The sequence below is a fragment of the Carassius auratus genome, unplaced genomic scaffold (assembly GCF_003368295.1).
Source record: "Carassius auratus strain Wakin unplaced genomic scaffold, ASM336829v1 scaf_tig00215870, whole genome shotgun sequence".
NCBI classification, from domain to species: Eukaryota; Metazoa; Chordata; class Actinopteri; order Cypriniformes; family Cyprinidae; genus Carassius; species Carassius auratus.
Window position 1 is genome coordinate 184,856 of NW_020528285.1, and position 26,781 is coordinate 211,636.

General features: G+C 36.5%; 2 protein-coding genes and 1 long non-coding RNA gene across 3 annotated transcripts; 2 read left to right on the forward strand and 1 right to left on the reverse strand.

The window, feature by feature from the left end:
* Positions 1-3,550: 3,550 nt before the first annotated feature.
* LOC113096096 (uncharacterized) lies at positions 3,551-7,983 on the forward strand. Its single transcript, XM_026261491.1, has 3 exons — positions 3,551-3,666; positions 4,215-4,285; positions 6,659-7,983. Exons 2-3 carry the CDS (start codon positions 4,263-4,265, stop codon positions 7,434-7,436), a joined length of 801 nt encoding a protein of 266 aa, XP_026117276.1. The 5' UTR covers positions 3,551-3,666; positions 4,215-4,262; the 3' UTR covers positions 7,437-7,983.
* Positions 7,984-9,051: 1,068 nt separating this feature from the next.
* LOC113096097 (uncharacterized) lies at positions 9,052-11,289 on the forward strand. Its single transcript, XR_003288452.1, has 3 exons — positions 9,052-9,183; positions 9,882-9,972; positions 10,044-11,289. It is a non-coding gene; the product is annotated as an uncharacterized LOC113096097 (long non-coding RNA).
* Positions 11,290-14,509: 3,220 nt separating this feature from the next.
* LOC113096095 (hypoxia-inducible factor 1-alpha-like) lies at positions 14,510-26,611 on the reverse strand. Its single transcript, XM_026261490.1, has 15 exons — positions 26,561-26,611; positions 21,096-21,286; positions 20,867-21,012; positions 20,177-20,261; positions 19,981-20,093; positions 19,665-19,864; positions 18,683-18,789; positions 18,440-18,587; positions 18,071-18,324; positions 17,477-17,673; positions 17,273-17,377; positions 16,904-17,136; positions 16,640-16,742; positions 15,631-15,739; positions 14,510-15,543 (listed from the first exon to the last, which is right to left on the reverse strand). Exons 1-15 carry the CDS (start codon positions 26,587-26,589, stop codon positions 15,380-15,382), a joined length of 2,184 nt encoding a protein of 727 aa, XP_026117275.1. The 5' UTR covers positions 26,590-26,611; the 3' UTR covers positions 14,510-15,379.
* Positions 26,612-26,781: the final 170 nt, after the last annotated feature.

The window sequence follows — 26,781 nt, forward strand, 5'->3', positions numbered from 1 at the left end:
GACGATATCCGCTTCGCCATGCCAAGGGCTGATCCGTGCTGGTCGCTGAAGAAATACATCAACTTTGCGCTGTGGATCGCCAGATCAGCTTTCACCGTGGACAAAGCGGAGTTCAGCCCAGGGTCATCATATGTGGCCTTCGTCGAATCCGACCAGCCGTGCCGTTCTCAAGTCCACCGACCGTTCCTCACTCAAGCTCACAGTGTGTGACACTGTGTGATGCATTTTATGAAGAACTGTTTCCTGAACCTGCAGACTACCCTACAATTGGTCTGTGCTCAGAGGCTTTTCTATAATGTGAGACAGTTCCAACTTTGCAAGGACAGTCTGACACTTCTAACTCACAGCCTGTGAGTACATGTTTTATATTCAAAGAATTTGCCACTGATGATTCAAACGCTTTTGAGCAGGGTAGAGTAGCGCTTGTGGTTTGTCATTTCTCCAATTACAAATACAGACATGGTTTTATGTTTATGCAGCTCAATATGCAATGTATTAAATCATTATGTCCCCACTGGATGCAACAAATGCCTTGTTGGGATGGGTTTTATTGGTTTAGTCTGGTCCTGTCGGGGAGATGGCATCACAGTGCTAAGGGGCATAACATTTCTGTCTCATGCTTGAGGTATTCAGCCAATCACAACGCACTCGACAGCTGGTCAATCAGTGTACACCTCGCTTTTCAGAACGATGACCTTTGCAAAAATCTATGTGTTTCAGAAAGGCAGGGCATAGAGGAAAATAATGTGTTATAATATGCTATAATCTGAACAATTTTTGCTGGACAGAATCAAAAGATTTGATTCACTGGGATGAATCAAAAATCGCCATTCACAGCTGACTCTTTTGTGGTGAGTAGTTGGTATTCAACGTCACCGAAGAGACTCGTTATAAATTACCCCCCTGATTAAGCCTGCCAATCACAGAATCAATCACTTTTGGGACAGATTAGCCCTAGAGCCACCCTCTTTCAGAATTAGAGAGGTGATATGTTGAAGTAAAAGTGGATTTAACGCAGCGTTATGGAGCCTTTATAAAGAAAGATTGCAAAAGGAGGGTTGATTCTTATGTCGCTCTTGCTTTTTTTTCCGTCTCATTACCACGTTTTGTCTTTCTTCATCTTTCCTGAACCATTCTTGACTAACATATTGTTGTAGTTCAATCATTCTCTTGCACACTTCCCCCACCACCAATCTCCTATTTTCATATCTGTGTAATGACAGGTCTGGGTGCGCTTTTGAATTATTTGAGAAAAGTGTTCCCAGTCTGACTAATGATACAGGATTCAGGAGCTATCAAACAGGGAGAGACATTTTTCATTGGGAAGAATGTTATTTGCGGCATTTACACACAGTTAAACAAACAAGATGTAAACAAAACAAAAACAAAAAATCTTCACACACTCTGAATGCTCTTAAATCTCACATGAGTCTAATTTCAACCCTGACAGCCGGCCTCGGCGTTCACCTCACCTTCCCTGGGGCACCATGGCAGTTTAAGAGAGGAACTGTGTGTGGGTGTGTTGTGATGCACAGTGTGACAAGCATCATGTCATTGTCAACACTAATAGAGGAGCAGAGTAGCATGATGCCTCTACTCTCTCGCTCTCTCTTTCTGTTCTTCCAGGCGTAGAATCTGTCTAATGCTACTGGCTCAAACTGTCATCCATCAACACATATCTTTGGCAGCTCTGTGTTTCCATGGCAACTCCCCCTTGCCAGGCAGAGGTTTTCGATCAAAAGGCATTCATTGCCAGATTTTTCCCTGCCTCTTTTCACCCTCATCCCTGGCTGACTTCCTCTTTTCTTTTCTTTTTTTCTGACTGATTGTTTTCATCCCTTGCCTGCTCTTTTTCCATCTCCTTCTTTCACCATCTCATGTTATCCATCTATTATTCTTACGCCTTATAAACATTTCTCTCTTTTAATAAATATATTTTTTATTTACTGTTTGTTACTTTAAAGCATCTCATCAGAAACACTGGAGGAAAGGACCATAATAGTTGTCTGTATTACAGAGAAATAAAAACCTGATTTCATGAGAAAATAGAACTATTTTTCAAGGTAGCAATTTCATATGGATTTGTACAATGGGATTCATACAAAAAATGTGATAGAAAATTCATAGAAATCCATAAAAATTGGCCATTTGCCAAAACATAAAGTAGTTGATAAACCAGCGACATTGTTTAACACTGGAATAAATTACTTACTCATAAACCTAAATTACACATAGCTATGTTAGCCTAGCTATGTTTTTTTTGTTTGCTTGTTTGTTTGTTGGAATGTACTTGTGATCTTTGGTCATTGTTAAATTGTTTTGTTATATTGAAGATTAGAAAAATGGAATTGCCATTGTGATTGTGTTGGAACTAATCTGTCTGAAATTGCAGTTGTAAATGCTGTATGACGTGGCACAATAAGACAATCAGAACATACAAAGAATTCTATGGAGCAGGATTTTAGACCAATGAGATTTTACTGTGCGTGGGGCGACCAAGTACAGTGCCACAAACAAAGTGATAAAACCAACAATAGTTGTGCAGTGTGCATGATTCTTTATTACTTTAATCAACAATTTGTCTCCTCTGCATCACCCTAGCACCATTTTGGAGAGTATCCACTCAACCCAAACAGTGTAGGCTGTTCTGTCAGCTGCGCCATGAAGATACATTTTTTATACATTTTCTATAGTTTGCTCTTTGATCTGAGTGAAATCAGCGGATCCACGTGCCACAGTTGACACAGAACAGCATACGCTGTTTGCATTCAGTAGATACTCACCAAAATGTTGCTAGGGTGATGCAGAGGAGACAAATTGTTATTATTTATTTATAATAATTGAATTATTTTTGTTTTCTTTGCATACAAAATGTATTCTCATAGCTTCATAAAACTATGATTGAAACCCTGATGTTACATGGACCGATGTCCTTGTTACGCTTCTGACCTTGATCATTGTACTACTCTTGGGGTCAGAGAGCTCTCAGGTATGCATCAAAAATATATTAATTTGTGTAAATTTTTGGATGAACCAAGCCTTCAAGAGCACTTCATCCAACAATGTGCCCCTATTATGCCATTTTAATGGTTACTAATATTGTTTTCGAAGTCTCATAGGATTACATGCATGCAATGTTAAAAAATGCTTTTGTTTTCGTCTCAAAATATGCATTTATTATCACCTTATTTTCCAGTGATTCTTAAATGATTAGTTTGAAGCAGTCCAAAGATTCAGTCTCTCTAAACTCCTCATTTCTGTGAGCTCAGATTGTAATGTCCAGGCCTCACAGGTGAAGAAAAAAAAAGCACTCGATAGACGGAATCAAAAATTGTATTTGAATTTAAATGTATGTTCATTTATTGTTTGACAGATACATTATTTTAAATATTAAATATACTACAATACAGCTCTATGTGTATTTTCTTTGAAATACAGAGATAGTCGTTATACTTGTTCTGTTTCTTCAGTTTCTCCCCGCCTACAAAATGAAATATTTGCTTCCTGGAAAGTGGTGGTAACATTTAACTGAAATTGAAACTTACTGGGGTCTTTTAAGTTAAACAGACTGTGAAGAGCCTAAACTGGTAGAAGACAACATTTGCTGAAAACATCACTTTAAAAACATTCTCTTTCATTTGACCACTGAACAAAGATCTACAATAGGTAATTCTGTTCAACTGTCTTTTTCTGTATGTTTTATGCATAAATACATGGACAAACCTCTTTAGTATTTTAAAGTGCTGTAGGAGTTTTACATCTAAATGAACATTAAGTCTCATATGTCAAACAAACTAGAACCTATTATTGACTTTTACTATTATTATTATTATTATTGAAATTTAAAGAATCTTAAAATCTAAAAGAAGGTTCATTTCCAAATTGAACAAGCACCCTAAAAGATATAGGCTATTTATGCTGATTTTATTTGTACACCTATCACTAAAACTAACTTCGATACAACATTCTGTTCTATGCAATAAATATTAGATAACTTTAACTGTTATATGTGTGGAATACTGATTCTGACGGAATTTGATCAGTATGTCATTTGCTGTTTTCTTAAAGCAAAAACTCAACAATGAAGATGATAAATGGGATATATGGCTTTAATATAATACTTATGTCACAAAATTACCACAGAAAAAAAATGTCTACTTGTTCCATTTACTTATTAGTAGTTGAAAATACTTACTGTATCTTGTGTTCAACAGAGTCCATACTCACTGGACTGGACCATAAGAATTGCTTTTTGAACTTTGATGTCCTCCGCTATGTGTGAGAAGTAAGTTGCCTCTACCAATGTAGATTTCATTTGAAATATTCAGGAAGATCAGAAAGTTTACAACAACACAGTATCAAACCTGTTTGGAATCCAAAAGTTTAAGAAAAATTCCACTACAGTAAATCTTTACACTGTGTTAATATTACAGTGAAATGTACTCGTGTTAGTAGTCGCTGAACCTGATTTTACCAAGTGAGACATGTTCCTGGGACAACATCTTTGTTGTCCCTGGAACAACATTGTGATTAACCAATCAGATTTGAAGAACCAGTTTATAGATTTTGTGAAGTTTACGCTTAAAATCACTGTTTGGTGCTTGTACATCAGTGTCATACATCTATAATTTCCTCTGATTTTAGGGAATATTAATGGTTAAGGTTAGGTTTAGGAGTAGGGATATGGTCAAGAATACATTTGTGGAGTAAAATGTTGTTCCAGGGTCAACAAAATATGTTGACCTAGGAACACATCTAACTCAGCAAAAAAAGGACGTGCGTTAGTAGTCACAGGAAAAGGAGGCAGGTACCAGCGAAGATTTAAACAAGATTTTAATATTAAAATAAACACAAAAGAGCCCCTGGCGGATGAATGTATTTCAATTGTTTTAAACAACTCAACTCAAATCGAATTAAATTTATTATATTCTGATTTGGTGCTTCACTGACAAAGTATTTTAAAAAGGAAACATGCAAATCTTACCATTTTCTCCTAGTTATATCCTTCAAATATATTGGTATTTTTCAAGATGACTTTACACGACATTAAGACTTCCGTGCAGCTGTAGCTGTACAGTAATCCAGCAGTGTCCACCATAATATCTCTGTAAGTGTGCATCATCGCTCAATGTTCTCGCTAAAATATTTTTCATAACATGATCTGTAGTTTATTTTAAAGATTAATTATTGTGCACGGTGCACCTATAGCACTCTTCTGTGTCATAAAAGAAATACCATGTCACAGTAAAATTATGTTTGTTTTTAATGAAATTATGTAATTATGTTGTTTTCAAAATTATGTAATTTCAGTGTTTATCTCCTTTAATTCGAGTTGAATATTTAATGTAAACGAGTATATCCACATGAAAACAGAGTTTATAATCTGTGATTACTTTTCTCACTCAATGAAAAAGAGTTTGTATGCATGGTTTATAATCTTTGTACAATGCATACATATTTACAGCAAGTAATTATTTTTATATATATATAAATCACGTTATGCGCATGGAAAATTGCATCCATTTTGTGCGTAAGCAACGTTTATAAATGAGACCTCTGGCCTGGTACTCTCTCCTCTTACACTGACGTCACTCCTCCTTTTATCCTTCCGGAGCTACTCTGTGGGATTCGAGACCTGTGAGTGGCGCAGGTGTCATGCATTAGCACTTACTCACACCCATCTAGTCACGGATAGGTCTAACAATAAGATAATGTACTGTACCAATAAATGGAACAATCTGGGTTACATAGCCTATTGTAAAGTATTAGACATATTAGCAAGCAACAGATGAATAAGCTCATAAAAGCCCATTTATTTTGCTATGCTATATTATATTAGTAGATGCATTTTATTGTTTGCCTTACTGTCATAAAGCATACCTTGACATTTGTTATTTATATAATTAAGTTGTCTCATGGAAGTTTTGGTTCTTTCATTTTAATCACCTGTATTTATGGTTGCTAAGTGGGCCAAAATGTTTTGTTTTGCTAAACAGGTTTTTTGTGACAACTGTATGTACACTCCGCCCAGTAAGGCGACACCTTTGTTGATCCTGGAACAACATTCCAATCAACCAATCAGAATTAAGATTTTTCAGAAAAGATCTGTTTTAGGCTTACAACCAGAGTTAGGTGCTTCTACACCCTTGTCAATCAGCTCTCATTTCCCACTCATTTGGGGAATAAATTATGGGTAGGGTTAGGTTTAGAGGTTTTAACCAAAATATAGAGTGTATGTGGAGACTATGCCCTCTCTTTGAGATGTACTGTTACCAAATAAGAAATAATTTGATTAGCAGGGACTGCTAAATTCCCTCTGATGGACCTTTAATACATTATGACCTCATACAAAGATGCATCAGGATTGTTTTGACTAAAACTTTCAGATAGTGTATTTAAAGGATTTGTTTATATGTGTTATATATAGGGATAATGTACAGTCAATCAGTCCTCAAAAAACAAAACCCTTGAAGGGCGAGCCGGGCGACATGCATGTACAATAGAGAATTATTCACTAACTGCAAGGAATATATGAAAGTTCATTATTAAAATTGGACAAAAATTTAGGACAAAAATGGTTGTCCAAACTTTTTTTTATCCTTTGTTACCATAATTTTCCCTTAGAGTTAATGGCCATTTGTTTATTTCTTCCCAAAAGGAGAGATTTCACGGTACCTTCTCTTGATCTGCACTCACTCCTGTCAGTAAAGGTGAAAATCCGTCAGGAAGGATTGCTGGACTCACTACTGAAAACCAGTCTTGACTTCTCTATAAAAGCCCTGGAGGCCTTTCCTGCTTCCAAGCGGCATAATGTCTCTCTAACACTGGAAGGAGAGTGCCACCTGGTGTGTATCACTGCCGGAACACCTGTCCTGTCCTGCATGGTACATCTGGGCACAAACGGTCCAAAGCTCCTTCAAAGGATCAATCCAGAATCTCGACTCACGACCTCCAGCCTGGCAGAGAGCCATTTTGCTGGACATCACTGTTGTGATGAGTTGGAAAGCTGCTTCGAGCAAGCTACAAAAGCCCTGGCTAACATTAACCCATCAGATCTGGATCACACGGAGCTCAAGATCACCTGTGGAGAGCTGCACCTCACGTACAGTACCCATCAGCCCCTGCACACCCTCCACATCCAGCCACGCCGTAGAGTTTTCTTGGGCAAAACGCTGTCACTAGAGAAGATCCTAGAGACAAAGACCCAACTGGAGAAAAGCGGTGAGATGAAGAAAGACCTGCTCACGTGTTTTCAGTTCATGCTGCAGCATTCTAACCAGTATAAAGAGGATAATACACAGATAATTCTCCATGGTAATGGGGAGATGCTGGAGTTTGTCACTGGAAGAAAAGATAACCATACAACCAAGTACTTCATCTTCACCGATGCCCAGAACAAAGCTTACAGCCAGCGGGTGCTAGTTATGGGAATATGATTAGGAATCATGGAACATCTGCTTTCATCTCAGTTATACAGGAGAACACCAGGCATATAGGTTATTAATCAGGTTATGAAGGGTGCGGAACTAAAATTTCCTAAGTAATACTAACATTAATAATTGTATGCATTTGGGACTGTGGTTATTACTTCCCATGCTAGATGGCAGATTTTCTTCAATAGAGAGATAGTATAATCCTAATCTCAATTGTAAATTGGTGTGTGTGTTTTCATTTATTGTTTGACAGATACAGTATTTTAAACATTAAATAAAGTGCAATACAGCTTGTTGTTTATATGTTTCTTTAAATTATTTTGTCATCATTCCTGTTCTGTTTCTTCTATTTCTCCCTGACTACAAAATTAAACATTTGTTTCCTGGAAAGTGGAAAACTTAATGGTGTTTAACTTACTACTTTTAAGTTAAATAGACTGTGAAGAGCCTACACTGGAAAACAGCATTTCATGATGACATCAATTTAAAAACATTCTCTTTCATTTGTCTTTTTCCAGATGTTTTATACACAAAATACATGGACAAAATGGACCACCCTTAAGTATTTTAAAGTGTTGTAAGAGTTTACATCTGATAACACTGAATAAATGTCCATTAAGTCTCATATGTCAATCAAACTTATTATTGACTTGCTCTTTCAAAGCAAAAGGATCTTAAAGCTATATATATATATATATATATATATATATATATATATATATTTATATATATATATATAATGAAAGTTCAACTTCCTTCTGCAGATCATTATCATCATATACTTACAGTGAGGTGTTCATTGAGATAAAGAAAAGTTTCTCTAACAGGCCGAATTTCACTCAAATAATCCATACTGTCATCACATACAGCAGTCATTTATGAAAAAGTAATTATCTCAAATAAATATAGTGGTCAGAAGTACATGGGTCTTTCATTACCCTGAATTGATCAAATTCAGTCAGAATACAGTATTTCACATACCCATATAATAGTTACAGTTATCTAATATAGAACAGAATGTCTTACCCGAGTTAGTTTTAGTGAGAGGAGTCCAAAGAAAATGTTCATTAATAGCCTATATTTTTTAGGGTGCTTGTTCAGTTTGGAAATAGGATATATATATATATTCTCATCCAAAAGATCAATATCCCAGCTCACAACTTCCAGTCCAGCAGAAAATCACTTTGCTGGACACTGCTGTCATTATGATGAGCTGTAAACCTTCTTCAAACAGGCCAGGGACGTCCTGAGCATGGAAGCAGATAAAAGCCCATCAGTTCTGGATCACATGGAGCTCAAAATCATCTATGGAGAGCTGCACCTCACATGCAGAGTACAGTAGCCTACTAGAGCATCCTGCATTCCCCCTGCCACATCCAGTCACCTCACTAATTTGTAGTCTGGACGAGCCGTTTTTTTTTTTACCGATTTCACAGAAAATTACGTGGTAAATGACGGGCACAAACTCCGAATTTTTAGTGTCAATATGCAATATTTCCATTCAGACGGAAGATAATGAACATATTGTGAGCCGATTTAAGATTGTTTTTAATTGTGACGCATTTCTTCGCAACGAGGCGTGTTTCAACTCTCCCAACCTACACAAGGACTGGCTTGTTTCATGGAAAATGAAACTAACATATCCAGCAGAGCTTTCTGAAACTGAAACTCGAAACTTACAGTGAAATAGTTTTGTTATTCCCACCGAACAAAATTCTACCTTCCATTTGACCACTGGACAAAGATTAAGGTAAGACGACAGTCCTGCTGTCTTTTTCTGATTGTTCAAAGTAGCCATCGCCACACAAACTAACGTTTCTTACAAGCTAAGTAATTTGAGATATTTGATAACACTGATTAAATGAAAATGTTTCATATAACGTTAGGCCTCAGTTAAACTAGAATAACTAACCACACAAAACAACTTATTAGGCTATTCAAAGCATAGAGATCTTAAAGTTTCTAAAGAAAACAATATATTTTTGCACATTTGCCCTCTGGCCCATTGGTAAAGTCGGGGCCTATACGCCTTATGCTTACTTTTTTCTCTGGCAATTTGCATATTATGACTTCTAAGGTCAATATCTGAACTGTATGTAATAAGAACTGTAATAATGTGTTGACAGATGGGCTGGAACAACCTGGAAGTCATGCTGTAGACTACTTGAAAAATAATCAAATAATCGGTTGATCAAATTTAGAGTGATATTACTTAATTACTAATAAACCAACAACAACAAACATTTTTTTGTTTGTTTGTTTGTTTTGTTTGTTTTGTGGTGGTGGTGGTGATGGGACAGGTGGGTTGGGTGGCGACTGTGTAATTGTAAACCACAGGAAATTTAGGTAAAAACATTCTGCAATATACCCTACAGTATAATGAATGTGATTGGTTAATTTTATCACTTCTGATCACCCTGTATGACTGTACATTATTTGTCACAAAAGACTGCTGTATCCGATGACAGTGTGGATAATTCTGGTGAATTTTTGAAAAAATTATCTCCTCCCTCTGCATCACCGCAATGGACTATTCATTGTAAGTACTTTCATGTTGTTTTGCAGGAAGAAGTTTAACTTTCATTTAACTTCTTTCTTTTTCTTTCCTAGCTCTTACCCCAGCTTTCAACCTGTCACAGAAAGCATAATGTTTGTGATGCATGAACTGAAGACAAAGAACATTGAAGACAGAAACCTTCTGTCCAACTTGGACTTTGCTGAGAGATTCTTTAGAAACCATCCTATAAAACTGTACTCAAAATTATTAGTCAAAGGAAATTACTCTTATGTACAAATGGGTCAGAATGACAACATTGTTGTTACTGTAACTTCAGAAAACAATCAAAACTATGTCAATATCTGTATCTGTGATCAATTTGAGCAAAATATTAATAGTTATTTAATTGAGGCCAAGCACTTTTTCAACCACTCCTGCCAGGATGAGATTAAATCCTGTTTTACACAGGCTCGAGAAGCTGTTGCTAAAGAGAATCTGACAAGATTACACATCACATGCAACAGGTTCTCAGTAACATACACCACTCAATACAGAGGGCCATGCGCAACTGTGGAAACTAAATGTCAGTTAAAGCTGGAGAGCCTCACTGCTGAGGGTTTACTGAACAAAAAAGTCTGGCTGCAGAAAGAGAAGCCCACATGTCATGGTTTAATAGCATGTCTAGACCATCTCATAAAGCAATACCTGACCAAAAGCAGTTCTTTTCATTACTCCTATAGGTTCATCATACATGCAGACAAAGAAATAATCAGAATCACTTCAGGTGAAGAAAGAGAAAGAGAATTTGTTTTGATGCATGATCATGAAGGGGTCTCCATGTTTCCTTCAACATTGCTATAAAAGTAATGACAGCCTCCACTGCAACATATTCTGTTGAAATATCTTCACATGCATTTTAAAGACCTGATTAAATTAAATCATTACATCATCTTATACTTAATCACATGTATTCATTACTAATTATAAATTAGTTGAAAATATTTGCTTTCAAAAAAAATAATCATACAATGGCATTACCTTCGGAGTACAATACAACACACAGTATGTAGTTTTTTGTTTGTTTGTTTTTATGGCAAGCAAATGTTTTTATAGATTTACATTTGCACAATTTCCTACTTCTGTGTTCTGACACTGACAAAAATTTAGTAGATTCTGTCATTCACTACTCAGATTATTATTGACATTCTTTACTATCATAAAAATAGACTATATGTAAATAAACAACTTTATTATTTGTAGTTCTTCACCCTGCATGTATTTTACCTAGGATTTTATTAGTTAAAGTGATATTATGGTGTATATCAATGTAAAAAAAAAAAATGTAAGCATAATAAAACTGTAAAAAAAAAAAAACATTTAATGTGTGTTTGATGACTTTCTGTATGGTTGAATAAATGTTCTCTCTTCTTCTTCAGCAGCACAAAAACTCAATTCTCATTTAAAAATACCAGTTTTTACATATTTACCTGACCTCTGTCAGCTTCCCTCTCTAGTTTATCAATTCAAGGTCAGCTGCTGTTAAATCAAAGAGTGAAATGTTATATTAAATTACTAATTAAGTGACAAAGAGCTTTTATGAGTTTAACTCAGCTGCATCTGATGAATCACGCCACACTGGCCCTGGGGGATCTACATGCAACATCTGCTAACACAAGACTGCCCTTCAGAGCATGTAAACACACTACCTCTCCTTAACTACATTTAGACTCACTCCATTAGCAATGACATCATTCTGTTTTGAAGGGTTTTGAATGCAATATAATTGTTTCCAGATTTTTTCCTCACACTCATAACTACAACAGTAGATTGTACAGTAACACGAGGCCTTGTGCCGAAGTCATTGTGTCATTTTCACTTTGACACCTCCTGCTGTCTTGGAGAGATACTGCAATAAAACATTTTCTAAACTGATAATCTCACATTTCAGAAGAACCAGAGGTCAGACATGTCAATACATTGCATAACATATAATTCTGAATGTCCACAGTCGTCTCATTTGTGACAATTTTATTTCTCCTGGGGTATTGAGTCAAACAACTTTATACTTTATAAAAGACGTTTGAGATAATTCAGTCATGTCTCCAGAGCTATGAAAGAGCAACCTCTGAGGAATAAAATTTTCCTCCAAGGAGGAATAGATTAAAAGGATGTAGCTATGGAGAGAGAAAGAGATCTGATTTATTAAAAATCTTTGCTGTGTTTGTGTGTGGCCGGGCGGATATATGAGGTTTTTCTGTTGGTGTGTGTCCATAGAAAACAGTTAAGCTTTCAGATGTAAAAAGGTTTTATAACAGGTCTTCTGAGGACAAATAGTTTTGTGTGTGTGTGCGTGTATATAGGTGTGTGTGTATATATATATATATATATATATATATATATATACTGTATATGAGTAAGAAAAGTGATGTGTGTGTAAGTGTGTTTAACAGACGAAAGTGAAAACAGGCCTCCTGGCTGTCCGCTGGAGCTCAGTAAAAGCTGAGGAAGAGATAGACATCTTCAGTCCATTACACATGCTTTCGCTTAGCATTTGATCAATATACCATGTGCAGTCATCAACTACAGGAAACCCATTTGTGAGACTGTGTGTGTTTGATGTTCTTTTTCCAGTCTCTCAGCAGATTTTGTAAAGTAGCACTGATGTGGGATCAGTTACCCTTAACCAAACTGCATTCTGAATACTTCAAACTGAAACTTTTATATGGTCCACGGGTCATCAAGCTGTTGAAAGTTACACTGTATAATTAATACTGATTAATGAGAGAGTGCAAAAAAACACCTTTCAAACCATGTAACCATAAACCATGTATTTTAACTTCATACTGTATCTATACACAGAGAAATGTATTTTTTAATGAAGATGGACTATTCAAACCTCCCGAGAATGACTAGCTGTAAAAGAAATACAAACCTTAATTTATTTATTTGTCCATTGGCTATGACAAGATGTGCTCCTCCATGTCTACACCAGTGCTTCGAATACCATTTTTCAGTGCTGAGTTTTTGTATAACGAAGTAACGTACTGTTGTTTGGCTTTGATTCAACCACAGGCGAAGGCAGCACAAGCATAAGTGTGTGATAACAGTTCAATAAATAAGTTAATAAGCTAATATCAAGAAATTCACATTATATTGCCACTTACGTTGTCTACTTTTGCTCCGCCAGTAAAATAAAATAAAAAAGTTCCAAACCAAGCCACAGCAAAATCAGCAGCAACTCCTATCAACACACACTAGCAACTGTTTGTTCGTTTTTTATTTGAACAAATCGATTCAGTGACTCACAAACAAAGTCTGTCGCTTGCTGCATTCGTGAGTGAATAATGTTTTGGAAGAATCGTTTGTGTGAGTGATTCAGTGACTCACTCACAAAGGCAGTCTCTTCGCCACCTGCTGGTGTAATAAGTGCCCTGCAAGAGTCGTTGTAAAAAAAATAAAACACAATTGATAGATAACATGAGAAAACTGATGAGCAAAGTGATACCAAAAGTAAAGAGTTGTTTTATAATATCAGCCAATGCAGAACTTTTCAGTGTAGTTTTACAAGAAAATAAGTAGTTTTTCTACTAAAACATGTAACGTTTAATATGAAGTATTACTTTGCTTCTTTGTAATTGTTCGAGAAATTTCCTAGCAATTTAGGACTTAAAATTATTTCTGCACCAATTTTTCTTTCTTTTTTCTGTGTACACTAACAAACCTACTGCTCCTGCACTATGAACAATGAAAAATGTTTATGAGAAAAAAACGTTAAATAGAAAAACAAAAAAAATAGAAAGTCCTTTTTCTGCCTTCAGAAAACTGGTCAGTGTTTGATTAAAGTGCAACAGTCCATAGGAACTGAGAACAGCCCTCTCCATAGCAACAAAAGCAAGAATCATGGGATTTTCCTTCAAATTCAATGAGGGCCATTCACTCAACCTGGATGAAAGACACAGATACAAAATGCTGTGTATAATGTTACCAAGGAATAAAGCCATTCTCCATGAGTAAGTATTTTCCCACAGAAATGTGGAAGGGAGCTTCTGAGGTTTTGTATGTATGTGTGTCTCGCACGGCAAATAAAGAGCCCATGCAGCGTCTTGAGTGATGAAGTAAGTCCTTTGGCAAGGACACCAGTAATTGAATACAGTTCTTGTTCTGAGCTGTATTCGATGAACACACATACACACAAATACTGTTGCAGACGCTCTTGGCTCATTTGTGAATGTGCTTATTCACAGAAGGGTTAGGTTTAGTGGTGTAGAGAATGGAAAAAGGCCTAAAACAATAATAGGTGAAATTATATTTGTTTAAATTATGATTTTTTTCTAGACTAAGGTACTTAAGAGTTTACATGTGTAGGAACTGGCCCATGTATATTGTAGTAAAAATGTAAAGACTTAAAGGGATAGTTCACCCAAAAATTAAAATTCTCTCATTAATTAACTACCCTTTCATTTATCTTCGGAGCACAAATTAAGATATATTAGTTGAAATCCAATACTCATTGAGTATAAAATCGTTTTTGAAGTCTTTAAATTAAAACCATACATTGGTATTTAAAGACGAATGTTGTTGAAAAACTTTTTTATTCGTCACAGACACTACAGTTGTCCTGAAGACAATGTGACACGATGAAGGAGAACATGAGAAACACACAGCTCACACACTAAGCATTGTACCATATCTTATGCATCCTATATGCCACTGTTAACATAACACAGGAATCGTATAGAGAACACAAGAGAACATTTAACTTGTTAATGCCCTAGATATATTCAGAGATTTAACCAAGTAGAAATCTCTAGCAATAATAATAACAACTGTGAGTAATAATTTCAACATTAAGGTAGTTTTAGCAGTGTGGATCACTCTACCAAATGCTTACTACTCTAAAATGCTGTATACTATATCAAACGGATTAAAATAACAGCCACTTTAGACATTTCACAACATTTACACTCATTTACATCCACGTTTTCATGTGAGACACATAGAGACCTGAACAAAGAAAACATTTAGACATACCTTGAAAGTAATTATAAAAACAGCAGTGCTAATAAAATAACATTTTCTGAAAGCTGCAGGTAAATTCATGTCATTTGTGCAAGAATAATATTTGCAGTTGTTACACAACACAATCTTATATAGAATAGAATATATATATTCTCTTCTCTGTGCGTATATCTAACCTGGAAGAGCACAGCTCATAACCGCTCTACACATTCTGTTTTACCCTCATTGATTATTATTTATTAGTTTTGTATATATTTTGTTTTTGGGTTTTTTTTGCATTTTGATGTCCAGCTTGTATCTACCATCGACTCTTTAGAAGCAGAAGCATCCCGGCTGTTTTGATTGCTCACCAGTGTTTCTTTGTAATGGAAGTTAATCCATAATGCCACTGATCTCTCCCTAATCATGGGAAAACATAAGTATGGCTTAATTAAATAAGTAGGTCCAAGGCACACAGTAGCTCCTCCCCCTGTAGCAGGTGCTGCCGCCCAGTCACAGGCACATTAACCTCACAGTCATAACGGGTAAGCTGGGGGAGGGGCATCGTTACGGCTCCACCCTCTGATGATCTGGTCAATAACCTACTTGCAACATCTGTGGGAAAAACAGAAAGAGCAATTAGTCACTGTACAATCATGAAATATTCACAAGGGTTTCACACCAGTCTCCATGGTGACGTACCAGATGGCAGCAACAGTATCGTCGCATGACGAATCCCTTCTGATGATGAAGCGTCTGATTTTCTGACCTTTTTCTCTGGAAAATCAGTCACCACCTGCAGCACAGAACCCTGGGAAAAAACACCATCAACAGTCAGTCATAAACTCTCCTTACACACATTTAAAATATCAAAATGTCCCACTATGAGTTTTTGTAGATAAGTGCTATTGTTTGTCTTATTGAAACACCCTAAAGGGGATTATTCTGTTATAATGCCCAGCTGACTGCACATTATTCTGCTTATTTCACAGCTTCTTAGCAAACAAATAAATATTTGGAGAAATATAAAAATGTAAATATGAAAAATAGAGAAAGAGAGGTGTTAAAAGCATCACAATTCTCACATGAACTCCACCATTAAGCCCTTTTCAATTTAATAATGATTCCTCCAGTTAAAAAAAGACCATGCCCTGTTGTTTTCACTTGCAAACAGTGCTTTATTCATGCATATTTCTCTCCTGATTCAGATTTGAAGTTATTTTGAAGTCTTGATGGATTTGGTTCTTACAAACAAGCAGCTATTCACTTCACAATATGTTAATTGATGGACTGGATTCATGTGGATTCATTGTGGATGTTTTTATCAGCTCTATGGACTCTCATTCTGGCGGCACCCATTCACTGCACTGGTGAGCAAGTGGTGCAATGCAAAATTTCTCTAAATCTGTTCTGATGAAGAAACAAACTCATCTAGATCTTGGATGGCCTGAGGGTGAGTACGTTTTCAGCAAATTTTGATTTTTGGGGGGAAACTATTCCTTTAACTTCCCAAGCAACACACACAAATAGTGGTGCACTATTACTGATGTAATGAGGTCACAATGTGAATGTTTAAAGCGTATTTTACAGCAGCTCTGAACGTGGTTCTGTTTTATAAACAAAGATATCTTACAGTTCATTGAAGTGAATGACCACTCAGAATCAAGTATTTCAGAGAGGTATGCAACAGTACACTAATGCACAAACATACAAGCCTTATTGCTTCAGACAGAGGTATGGTCTCCAGTTTTCTCTTGAGTAGCTTTGGGTTGGTCTGACATTTGGAAGAAATATCACTGTCTTGAATAATTTCCCTAGAGAGTTACAGAAAGAAACAGAAAGTGGGGGAGAAAGATAGAGGCAACAGCAAACAGATTGTTCTTGAATAACTATTTATTTGTTCATCTGTTAAGCGTTTGTTTTCAGCAGCATAAATCTGATCAACAAGCATGTCTCTCTGTAGATGAAGTCTCACCTGCTGTTGTCCTGCTTTGTGGTTCTAGTGTTCTGTGGAACAGTGTCACTGGACACTAAGTCTAGAGGGGCTGCTGGGAGAGCAGGGGCAGGTTGTGTGCTGCTGGAGGGGGTCAGTTCAAGCGCTGAACCCGGGCTGGAACACATTGACTCAGCTGGAGAAGCAGTCCGCAGCTGGTAATCATCTTCCATGTGAATGTATGGAGCTAACATCTCCAGATCCAAACCCACTCCCTAAAAAATCATCATAAGCAATAGCATTAAATGAGCACATAAGGGTGCAGTACATGTCTTACGTTATTTTGGTTGATTGATATGGTCATCTTGGACCTATACAGACATCTGTGTGGAAGTTTGAACAGTCATCTACCTCTGTATTAAAGGGTGTCTTGGAATCTATATCCATGGAAAATAGTCTCTCCACGTGATCCGGTTTTAGCTGGTCACTTAATTCTGAATCCAAAGGGAGATCGACCTGAACATGAACAAACAACCAATACAAAATAGAGAAATTATATCAAAACACCTGTAAAGTGTAAGGAAATGCACTTTTCAAATTGTGACTAGACTCTACCTGGGATCTGGAAGGATCAGGAGGCGAAGATTGTGGGATTTGGAAGTCGTCAGGTTGTAGATGGGCTGTGGAGGGATCATCATCATTTAGGGAGGAGCAGGTAGGAGAGAGGGGTGAGAGAGGTAGCAGGACACTTGAAGAGGGCAACATAACGTCATTGTAGAGAGGTATTTCTGTCAACACAGAAAGTGCAGACTCTGCAAGGAAATAACATACAGCAAGGATGTTTAAACTCCCCTATACTTTTTTCTAAATTGTTGAAATATTTAAACACTTTTCATACAATATAAATATGTCTGCATATTGTATCTATTTATTTTGCAACATTGAATGAAGCAATTTTCTAAGAATGTGAAAAACTTTCAAAAAAACTTCAAGAAAAATAACAAAGTGCACTAAACTGTAAAACTACTTGCTCTACAAACCAATGAGCTCATAATCACAATAATGATTTGGATTTTGGAATATCAATCATGTAAAGCTAAAATATGAAAAGACACAGAATTTACTGCAGGCTGAAATAGTGTGAATGACCGTGAAACTTCCATGTCTCAGAACAACTAATAAATCTGATGTAGATTGTGGTGTTCAAACCTGTGCTGGTGATATCCAGAGTGAGGACAGGGTCTGCTACAGTCAGTGCTTCTGGCTCCCCCTTCAGGCTGTCATGTAGCTCCTCTCTCACACACTCCTCTTTCTTCTCATTATTTGCCTTTATCGCTTCTTTCAACTCTTCCGTACTCACTTCAGTTCCGAGTGACTCTTCATAGTGTTCTTCCTGTTCCTGTTTTATTTTTGTGCTGTTGGTTTGCTGAAGGGACAGGATTTGTTTGGGCTGTTCAATGCCACTGCAGAGTAAGAAAGGATTACAATAATGCCACTTACACAAACACAAACACATATTGGTATTCAGGTCGACACACGCGTTTCAGTGCACACTTAGATATCCTTGTAAAGTCTCACCTGAGGATGTAGTTAATGCAGACCACACACTGCGGCTGGGAGTTTTTACTGTTATAGATCACAGTGGCTTGAGTCTCTGCCCAAGCAAACCCTCCTGCTTTAGCAAGGAGCCGGTACTGTCCAGTGCACACTTGTCCCTTTATAAACACTGTAAAAAGAGAAATATATATATATATAAAGCATTACGATGCATCTTCATTTAGGCTTATGTAAGTGAACTGCATTTACAGTGTATGTTCTTACGGTTGTGGTGTGTTTTGGTCATGTGGTCAGAATCCAGCGCGTGATAGTATTCATACACAGAATGCTGCAACAGATCCACTGGCTCGAAACCCAACAGCTCTGTGATCCTGCAAACACACACAAGTTGCAAGTTGCTCTGTGACACTGCAGCTTTCACAAGTCACCACTAGATGGCGAAGAAATCCAAGCCATAAGCCTGGATCTTTAGTCCAGACTTTCTCAGCATCTATAAAAACTTCCTTAAATATCCATTAGTCCTGAAATGGTAGACAAAAATAGCAGACGACCTACTTCACAATATTCTGAAGGTTTTGAAGCAAGTTTTTTTTTTTTTACTGAATATATAGTACAAACTGAAAGTATGTAATTTTTAATCTTGGTTTTTTCATTAGTATTCTTTGTAGTTATAAATAATGACATTATTATTTTCTTTTATAGACAGTTTTTTTAATGTGTATATATCTGATAATAGTGAAAAATATTTTAGCATTTAAAAATAATATTTAGCAATAGCTCTGGGTTTAATACTGTGACGAGGAAAGGTTTAAAAATAAATATAATGTAATAATATAATATAAAAATATATACATTACCTTTGATCCTTCATAAATTATTCTAATATGCTGATTTAATGGAAACCATAAAATTTTTAATGAATAGAAAATTAAAAAGAATATAATTTAGAACTGTTTGGTTCTTAAGTAATTTAATTTCTTTTTAAAAATCTGTTGAAATAGTTCATAAAATAATATTTCATTTTGGAAACATAAAGTTCTCATATTAAAATCGTTATATTTGGGGCATCATGGCATCAAAAAGTAAACAAAAAATCCCAGCAATGAATATTTTAAGGGACTTAAAAGAGTCCACCCTATGAGAAATGTTGCTCAGATGTTCGAGTCAGATGTTGCATAGGTCAGCATATTTTGTGCTGAGCGGTGCAGGTGTTATTGTACAGCACTCAGATGTCCTGGGACTTTACCTCTCATCGCAGTAGGTGAAGCGCATATCTAAAGTGTGGCGGCTGAGAAATGTTCTAGAATCCAGAGGAGCCTCAATGTTCGTCGGGTGGGGAATAGACTCACAGATGAGCACCAGGTACGTTGAACACACATTTTTTTCCTCACACAGACCCTTCTTGATGCCATCTGTTGTGTGGATATGGCCCGAACAGCGCAACACCTGTCAGAAAGAGAGGCTAATAGGGATAAAAATTGTATCCAGTTTCACTGCATAGATGCTTTCAGACTGATATGCAGTCACATGGTCAAAGGTGAAGCACAAGTAAAGGGTGGTACCTTCCAGGAGGCAGATTTGACATTGACAGTGCGCCCTCTACTGGTCAGTGTACATTTCATCCTCAATAGAAAACTTCTGTTTGTGTGCTGCTCTTTCACTTTCTTAGACAGACCTACATGTGGGAACAGGGAGGGAGATGAGCATGACTGATCATGATTTTGACTGAGACAGAGAGAGGAAAATAGAGGATATTACCAGTCCTGTGTGCCAGCATTTCTCTGAGCTCCTCATGGTCACATGGATGAGTAAACTCAAACACACTGTGTCCAGTGAGGTCAATCTACAAGGGAAAGAAACGGTTAAAATGAATAAATCAGGTTATTATTTGAATTTCTTAGACCTGGATACAGATTCACAATGTGAATTATGGAATTTATAACAATTACTGCCGTAATCCCCAATGTAATAATAGCCAAATTAAGCATGCAATTGTAAAACCTTGCATATAGTTTTGTTGTTGTTGTTTTTATTTGTTCTACTGTGCAAAGGTTTGGAGTCAGTAATATTTGTTTATAGAAAAATTAATGCTTTTATTAAGCAAGGACATATTAAATTGTTCATAAGTGACAATAAAGATATATATATAATGCTCTAATAGATGTTTATTTCAAACAAATGCTCTTTTGTAGTTTCTATTCATCAGTGAATCGTGAAAAGATTTATACAAATATTAAACAGCACAAATGTTTTTAAGCACCATTTCAGCATATTCGAACGAATCTAAATGATATTCATGTCAAACTGAATTGGGCCAAACTGTAACCAAATTTCAGATTTTCTAAATGTTGCTGATGAATTGTAACATTCATAACAAGAATAATAATCAAATCTAATAATTGTAAAAAAAAAAAAAAAAAAACACTTAGGATGTGAGTTGGAAATCACCTGAGGAAGGCCCAGACACTTGCTGACATTTTCTGACAGGTAGACGATGTCGCCATCAGCAGAAAGAACCATGAGAAACCCATCCAGAGCTTTCATATATGAACTGTTCCACTGAGAATCTAATTCCGACTCCACATTCAGTACCTCTAAAGAGAGATAAACACATTCTGTCAGTAACAAACACAGCAAACCTACTAAATCAATCTCACTGAACATCTGTCTCTCTCACCTGTGTTCAGTAGTTTACGCAGGCGCAGGTAACTGAGTGCGAGTCTCATTACTGATGCTTTATCCAGGTTAGAGGTCACACTGTGGGGGAGGGGCAGTTCTCTGGCCAGGTCATAAAACACCTCTGACTCTTTTCCTCTCCGACAACGTGCCGCATCTCTGGATTTCTCCTTCCTTCGCTCTGAACTCACTCTATAATGAACACATGCACATTTATAATCCATAACAAGGGTCTGTGCTGTTAATGCTGCCAGCAATACACAGCTGTGTGATATGAAACACTCAAAAACATACATCATAGAGCTTCAAAATGGAAGTTTCACAGTGTATTAACCAGCTCCAAACATTAAGCAAAGGTGCAGTCGAGCAAGACAAATTATTGAGGATGCTGATAAAATATAAAAACATGACATGACGTTACACTCTAGGGCTTCTGTTTTGAAATAAATAATAAACAATCAATAATGTATATTATAATGTGTGGATCTGTATTGTGGGGTGCTGTGTAATTTTGTGTTATTTGAGGACAGGCAGGCTGAAGACAGTCACCTTATTAACAGAGACTCAGTGGAGACACGGCAGGTTAAACACACAAAGGTCCTACTGTACAGTTCCAGACATCGTAATGTTTGCTGTGAGCTGGCCTCAGGGCAAATGCAGAAAACCAAGAGCTCATAAAACATCTGTGGACAAGACTAGTCAAAGATGTCAACACTGTTTAATTAATTCTGCTTGATTTACATTTACACTCTGTCTCTTCCTCAAGATTTGAATCATGAGAAGCCACAATTTACAGTGTCAAATCGGCAATTGTGAAGGTCAAATTTAGTTTGGTGCTCATTTAACATACTTATGGGTGTAAAGGTAATGTCTGAGCATCTGGGTCCTGGCATAAGATGTTTCAGTGGGCACAATCTTGCCATGTACTTATATATGTTGAAAAGGATGCATCTTATACTGCTGCCTGTGATTGACAGATGCACATGAGAAAACTGACAAGCATATTTTTATTCTAAAAACCCTGGCAGGTAAAACAAATGTATTGTCGATCTAATTAGTGGTGGGGGATTTATTAATGATTCTTTCTGCGGGTTACACATTACACCAGTAGTAACTCATTCGTGCAACTGATTTGTTCAAAATGCTAATTTACTCATGAAGGACACAGTTGTCTTTATGAGTGAGACCTTGAATAGTAACTCAGTAAACTCAGCTGGTTTGTTCAAAATGCTGATTTATTCAGGAACAAAAGTGACTGGCTAATATACGTAATAACAGTGGAAATATGAAATATTATTACAATCAAAAATTGTATAACTCCATTGAAATAAGATTAAATCTTAAATATTTTCTCAGCTTTATGGACAATACATTAATAATTGTAATGCATTTAATATTATAATTTATATAATTTATTACTCCTTGGACTTCTGTTTTTTTAAGACATTTTAATGGCCCCTTGTTATAGATACTTTCTTCTAGTTTTATTTGTTAGCATACATTATACAATATCATTATTTCCATTAGTGTTGTCTGTCTGCAAGTGGACTAAAAAAGTAAGACTGTTTTGCAGTGTTTGTGTGTGTGTGTGTTGTGTGTGTGTGTGCTTGCGTGTGTGTGTATTTTCTGTCTTTCTCTAAGGCCCCTCATGAGACAAGACTCAGTCGTACATTAGAGGATGTAAAGCTTACACACAAACACACTTTCAAACTCTCTTTGAGAGCTCACTTTGTGGTCTGTACACTGATAGAGTACAGTTAGAGGCCTCTGGATGCTGGCCAGCCTATCACCCTGAAAGGCGAAAGCTAAAGAAACCACTTAGTTGTCTCACCCCTCTTCCTGTCTGTTTCTCTGAATCACTCCACCTGTTTGAGCATTATCTGCAAATGCTATTTCAGATGCAACAGAGCAGCGAAGACTAAAAAGGCATTAGTCATGCACCAACAACACACAAGAGCTTTCAGTCACCCTGCTGACCATATCCCATTCAATACAATAATTAGAAATAAATAATGAAACAAATGTGAATTCATTAAGGTCCTTTTATGTCTATGCACTTGAGATGTAGAAAAACATGTTTAGCACAAAACAGTATACAATTCTGAAACCCTATTACAAATCTGTTTCCATCATTAGCATATCTGAGTAACCTTCACACTGCAATGACCTTGACTACAATGGAGCCATGCTTTATAGCAGCATTATGCCGGCTCCTGGTCTAGATATTTAATTGTGCATGCTTATGTCCCATATTTTAACATTATAACATTTTAACATCACCAATTAACACTCACTACAAAATGAGTATTTAATAATAATGTTCAATGTAATCTTTAGTAAGTCTCAAAATGAATATACAATTTTCATACTGTACATTCTAATGTTGCCATACATTTATTTATTGTATATTTAAAAGTAATCTGTCCCTATAGTGTTCTTCATCTGTCAAAATCTTTTACCTAAACCCTGAAAGCTTCTGCATACAGGTCTACATTTTTGTCTCAATATACTGAAGGACATATTGGTACTTCTGTAGATGACTGTAAGGGACAATACATCTGTTCTGTAGGAAGTTACGGATGGCTATTTTAAGATAACAGTCTCACAAAAACACAACAGTAACACAATGGAAAAAATAAGCTAACCACAAACCCCTGCTGAGTGAACATTAAAACATCAAACGGAGCATCATGTAGTATAATAGAAAACAAAGAGCCCCAAGGGAAGTTGCTGAACACTTTGCTATAAGGTTCAATTTGTAAACACTTGTTAATGCATTAGCTAAAATACTGAAACTTTAATAGCTGAAAAATAGCATTAAACTGAAATGTTAAATATGTAGTATTTAGTGGTTTACTGTATGTAGAAATTAACATTACATACCATTGTTAGGTCATGATAACATATCCATTAACTAATATGAGTATGCATTAACTAATATAAACACACCATATGAGCACACGGGTAAGCTTTAAGCAAGACTGTTTTAAACTAAAATGATAAAGGTATCTAATATAGCAGTTACGCTCTAAACACTGATATAATATTCAAGAAGTCATCTCAGACGTGTTGAGTCAGGCTGTGAAGAACAGACAGATGGAGCCTTTAGCATGATCACAGCCCCCTCTGCGAGATGAGCTGTGCCCCTCAATATGTTTTAATAATAATGATCCAATAATCTTTCCGTCAGTCAACCTGCTCTCTGTTTTCTCTCCTTCTGACCAGTACAAACTGCTTCCTGCAAGGGACTACATGATTTATTATTTATAACACACAAGCATAAGGCACCCTTACTATGGTCTAAATATTTTAGCAAGGACAGTGCATACACACTCTTGCAGGAATACATCTCTGTTTAATGTATCTCCACTACATTTGCCACATCGACCCTCAGTATCAACAATGTTGGTGTATTTATAACCACTTTTAAGAGACTTTCCTTCTGAACTTCTTTACAGCATGAACAGAAACGCTCTCTGTGTGTACGAGTTAAGTTGTGTGTTTAACAGGGCACGATATAGGATCATGCCGGATTTTGAATAGAATGTAGGTTAATGCCTTTATCCTATCCTTTAAAGCGCTCATGCAAAATTTAGAGCTTCTTGGCATCCCATGGATCCTTTATTAGACATTATAACACATTTGAGGAGTGTCCAATCACCAGAGACCTGTTAATGAAATCCATAAAAAATTTAAATACAAATAAAAACTCTTCCATTAGAGGCCAACGGCAAGACATTATTCAAGCAAAGGTCAACATTCTTCATCAACTGACTGATAATAAAGTCTCTTCTATTTACGAATTCTGTTTCTAAGAGAATGAATGGCTGGTTTGATAAGTGCAGAAGCAGCCTAACCTTTCTCGGCTTCGTTTTACACCCCTGCGAATGACAGCGGCGACAGGCCACAAGCTGATAGCACACAGGGGACCTTTACCATAGAGCCAAGAGGAGAGGTGTCAGCTGATCCAGAGCAAAACACTACAGTCGGCTTTCAGAGGAGAGCAGAGCAACACCAAAGATCTAACCTTCATGTGTCTGCACATTTGAAAACGGGTGACACTGTACACTTTACATACGTTACTCAGTCATTATAAATGTAAATATAGAGTACTAGTTAACTACATATTTATAAAGTTCATTATTTAAATATATTTTAGCAGTACAATTAATTAGGAGTCACCTGCAAATCAGCAGTGAACATAATTAAAAAATGTAGTAGCCTACTGTTACACTGAATGTCACTAAAAGACCCCCCCCCCCAAAAAAAAAACATTTAAAATAGGGTGCAAAAAAAAAAAAAATCTGTTCTTTCAATATTTGAAATGCTGCCTCGTGAATAGTTGTAAGCACTTAGCTCCGCTTTTTAATTAAATGGCACTGACTAGGCCTTATCTTCCAGCAAGACTCCTGAGTGATTTTTAAAGGAAGCAATCAATCAAACCCACTATATGTGACATGGAGGTTCAGTGGGTTCATCGGAAATCCTTCAACACTGTGCTTGTGCAATAAACCTCTTGGAATTGACAGACAAATACAGAATCAGATCTATTTTAGAGCTATTGTGAATCATGTAAAAAAGAGTTCAGTTCTATAGTTTTGTCAGTAATGTGAATTCAGTTCGTTTTGAAAACGGATTCACCCCGCAATTCCTTTAAGTAATGACGTGGTTATGTCACCGCTTGGTCCCTCGACATCTGCAAAACATGTTCCAGTAACGCCATGAATAGTTAATATAGGTTGTCTCCAGTTTGTTGATACCATGATTCATCTGATAAAAAAATAAATAAATAAAAACAGTAACTCAGAACCTAAAAATAATTAGCATTTACATTTAGTGTGATTCTAAAAAAAAAAAAAAAAAAAAAAAGACTTGTATGTGTGTTGAAAAACTGTCATACAGTGCCATACGTTTTATTTATGTTTTTCGGCTATTAAAGTAAATTGGTTGATTAGCTGGACATGCTACTTAGCTCACTTACTGAATCAGATTTAACGCCGTAAAAGACCGTTCTCACTGCAGTTAGGCAGATTTCATGCCTCGACAGCAGTTCGATTCAGTCTGATTCGTGAACGAATCATTCAGTCCGGTTTTGGGAACCGGTTCAATTGATTCATTGAAAAAAATCTGTTTTGTTCAAGGAACCTCGCGAATCAGCGCACAACTGTTATACAGCCAGTTGACTTTCTATAACAACATTGTTTTCTATAACTGATCCATTTCTACACTTCTTTTTAAAGCAAAAAAAAAGCTTGAAAAGCATTCAAATATGTGAAATCAATACTCTTGTCGCGGTTTCATTCATACGGAGGTATGAATTGTGACAACAGGTTATAAGGCGGAAATTATTGAGAGACTATTGACAACAACTGCAAGGAAATGACAAAATTCAGTTACTGAAACAATATCACCAAAACACGCGCATACCAAAACACAGAAAGTGGTCCTGGTTCAGACTGACGTTACCTTTTTTTCCCAGGTGCGACTGAATCCATGGTCAAACGGGACTCCAACACAAAAAAACCTCGTTCGTTCAAATGATTGTCAGTCCTGGGTGTGTAATAAAATACGCCCGGCAAGAGTCCCAGTGTTCGGGAGATAAAGTTCAATTAAGTTAAAGTGATGCTTCGCCTTTCCTCTCTCGCTTTCTCCGCATCTGCCTAGCGGATCGCGTGGGCGCGCAGTCA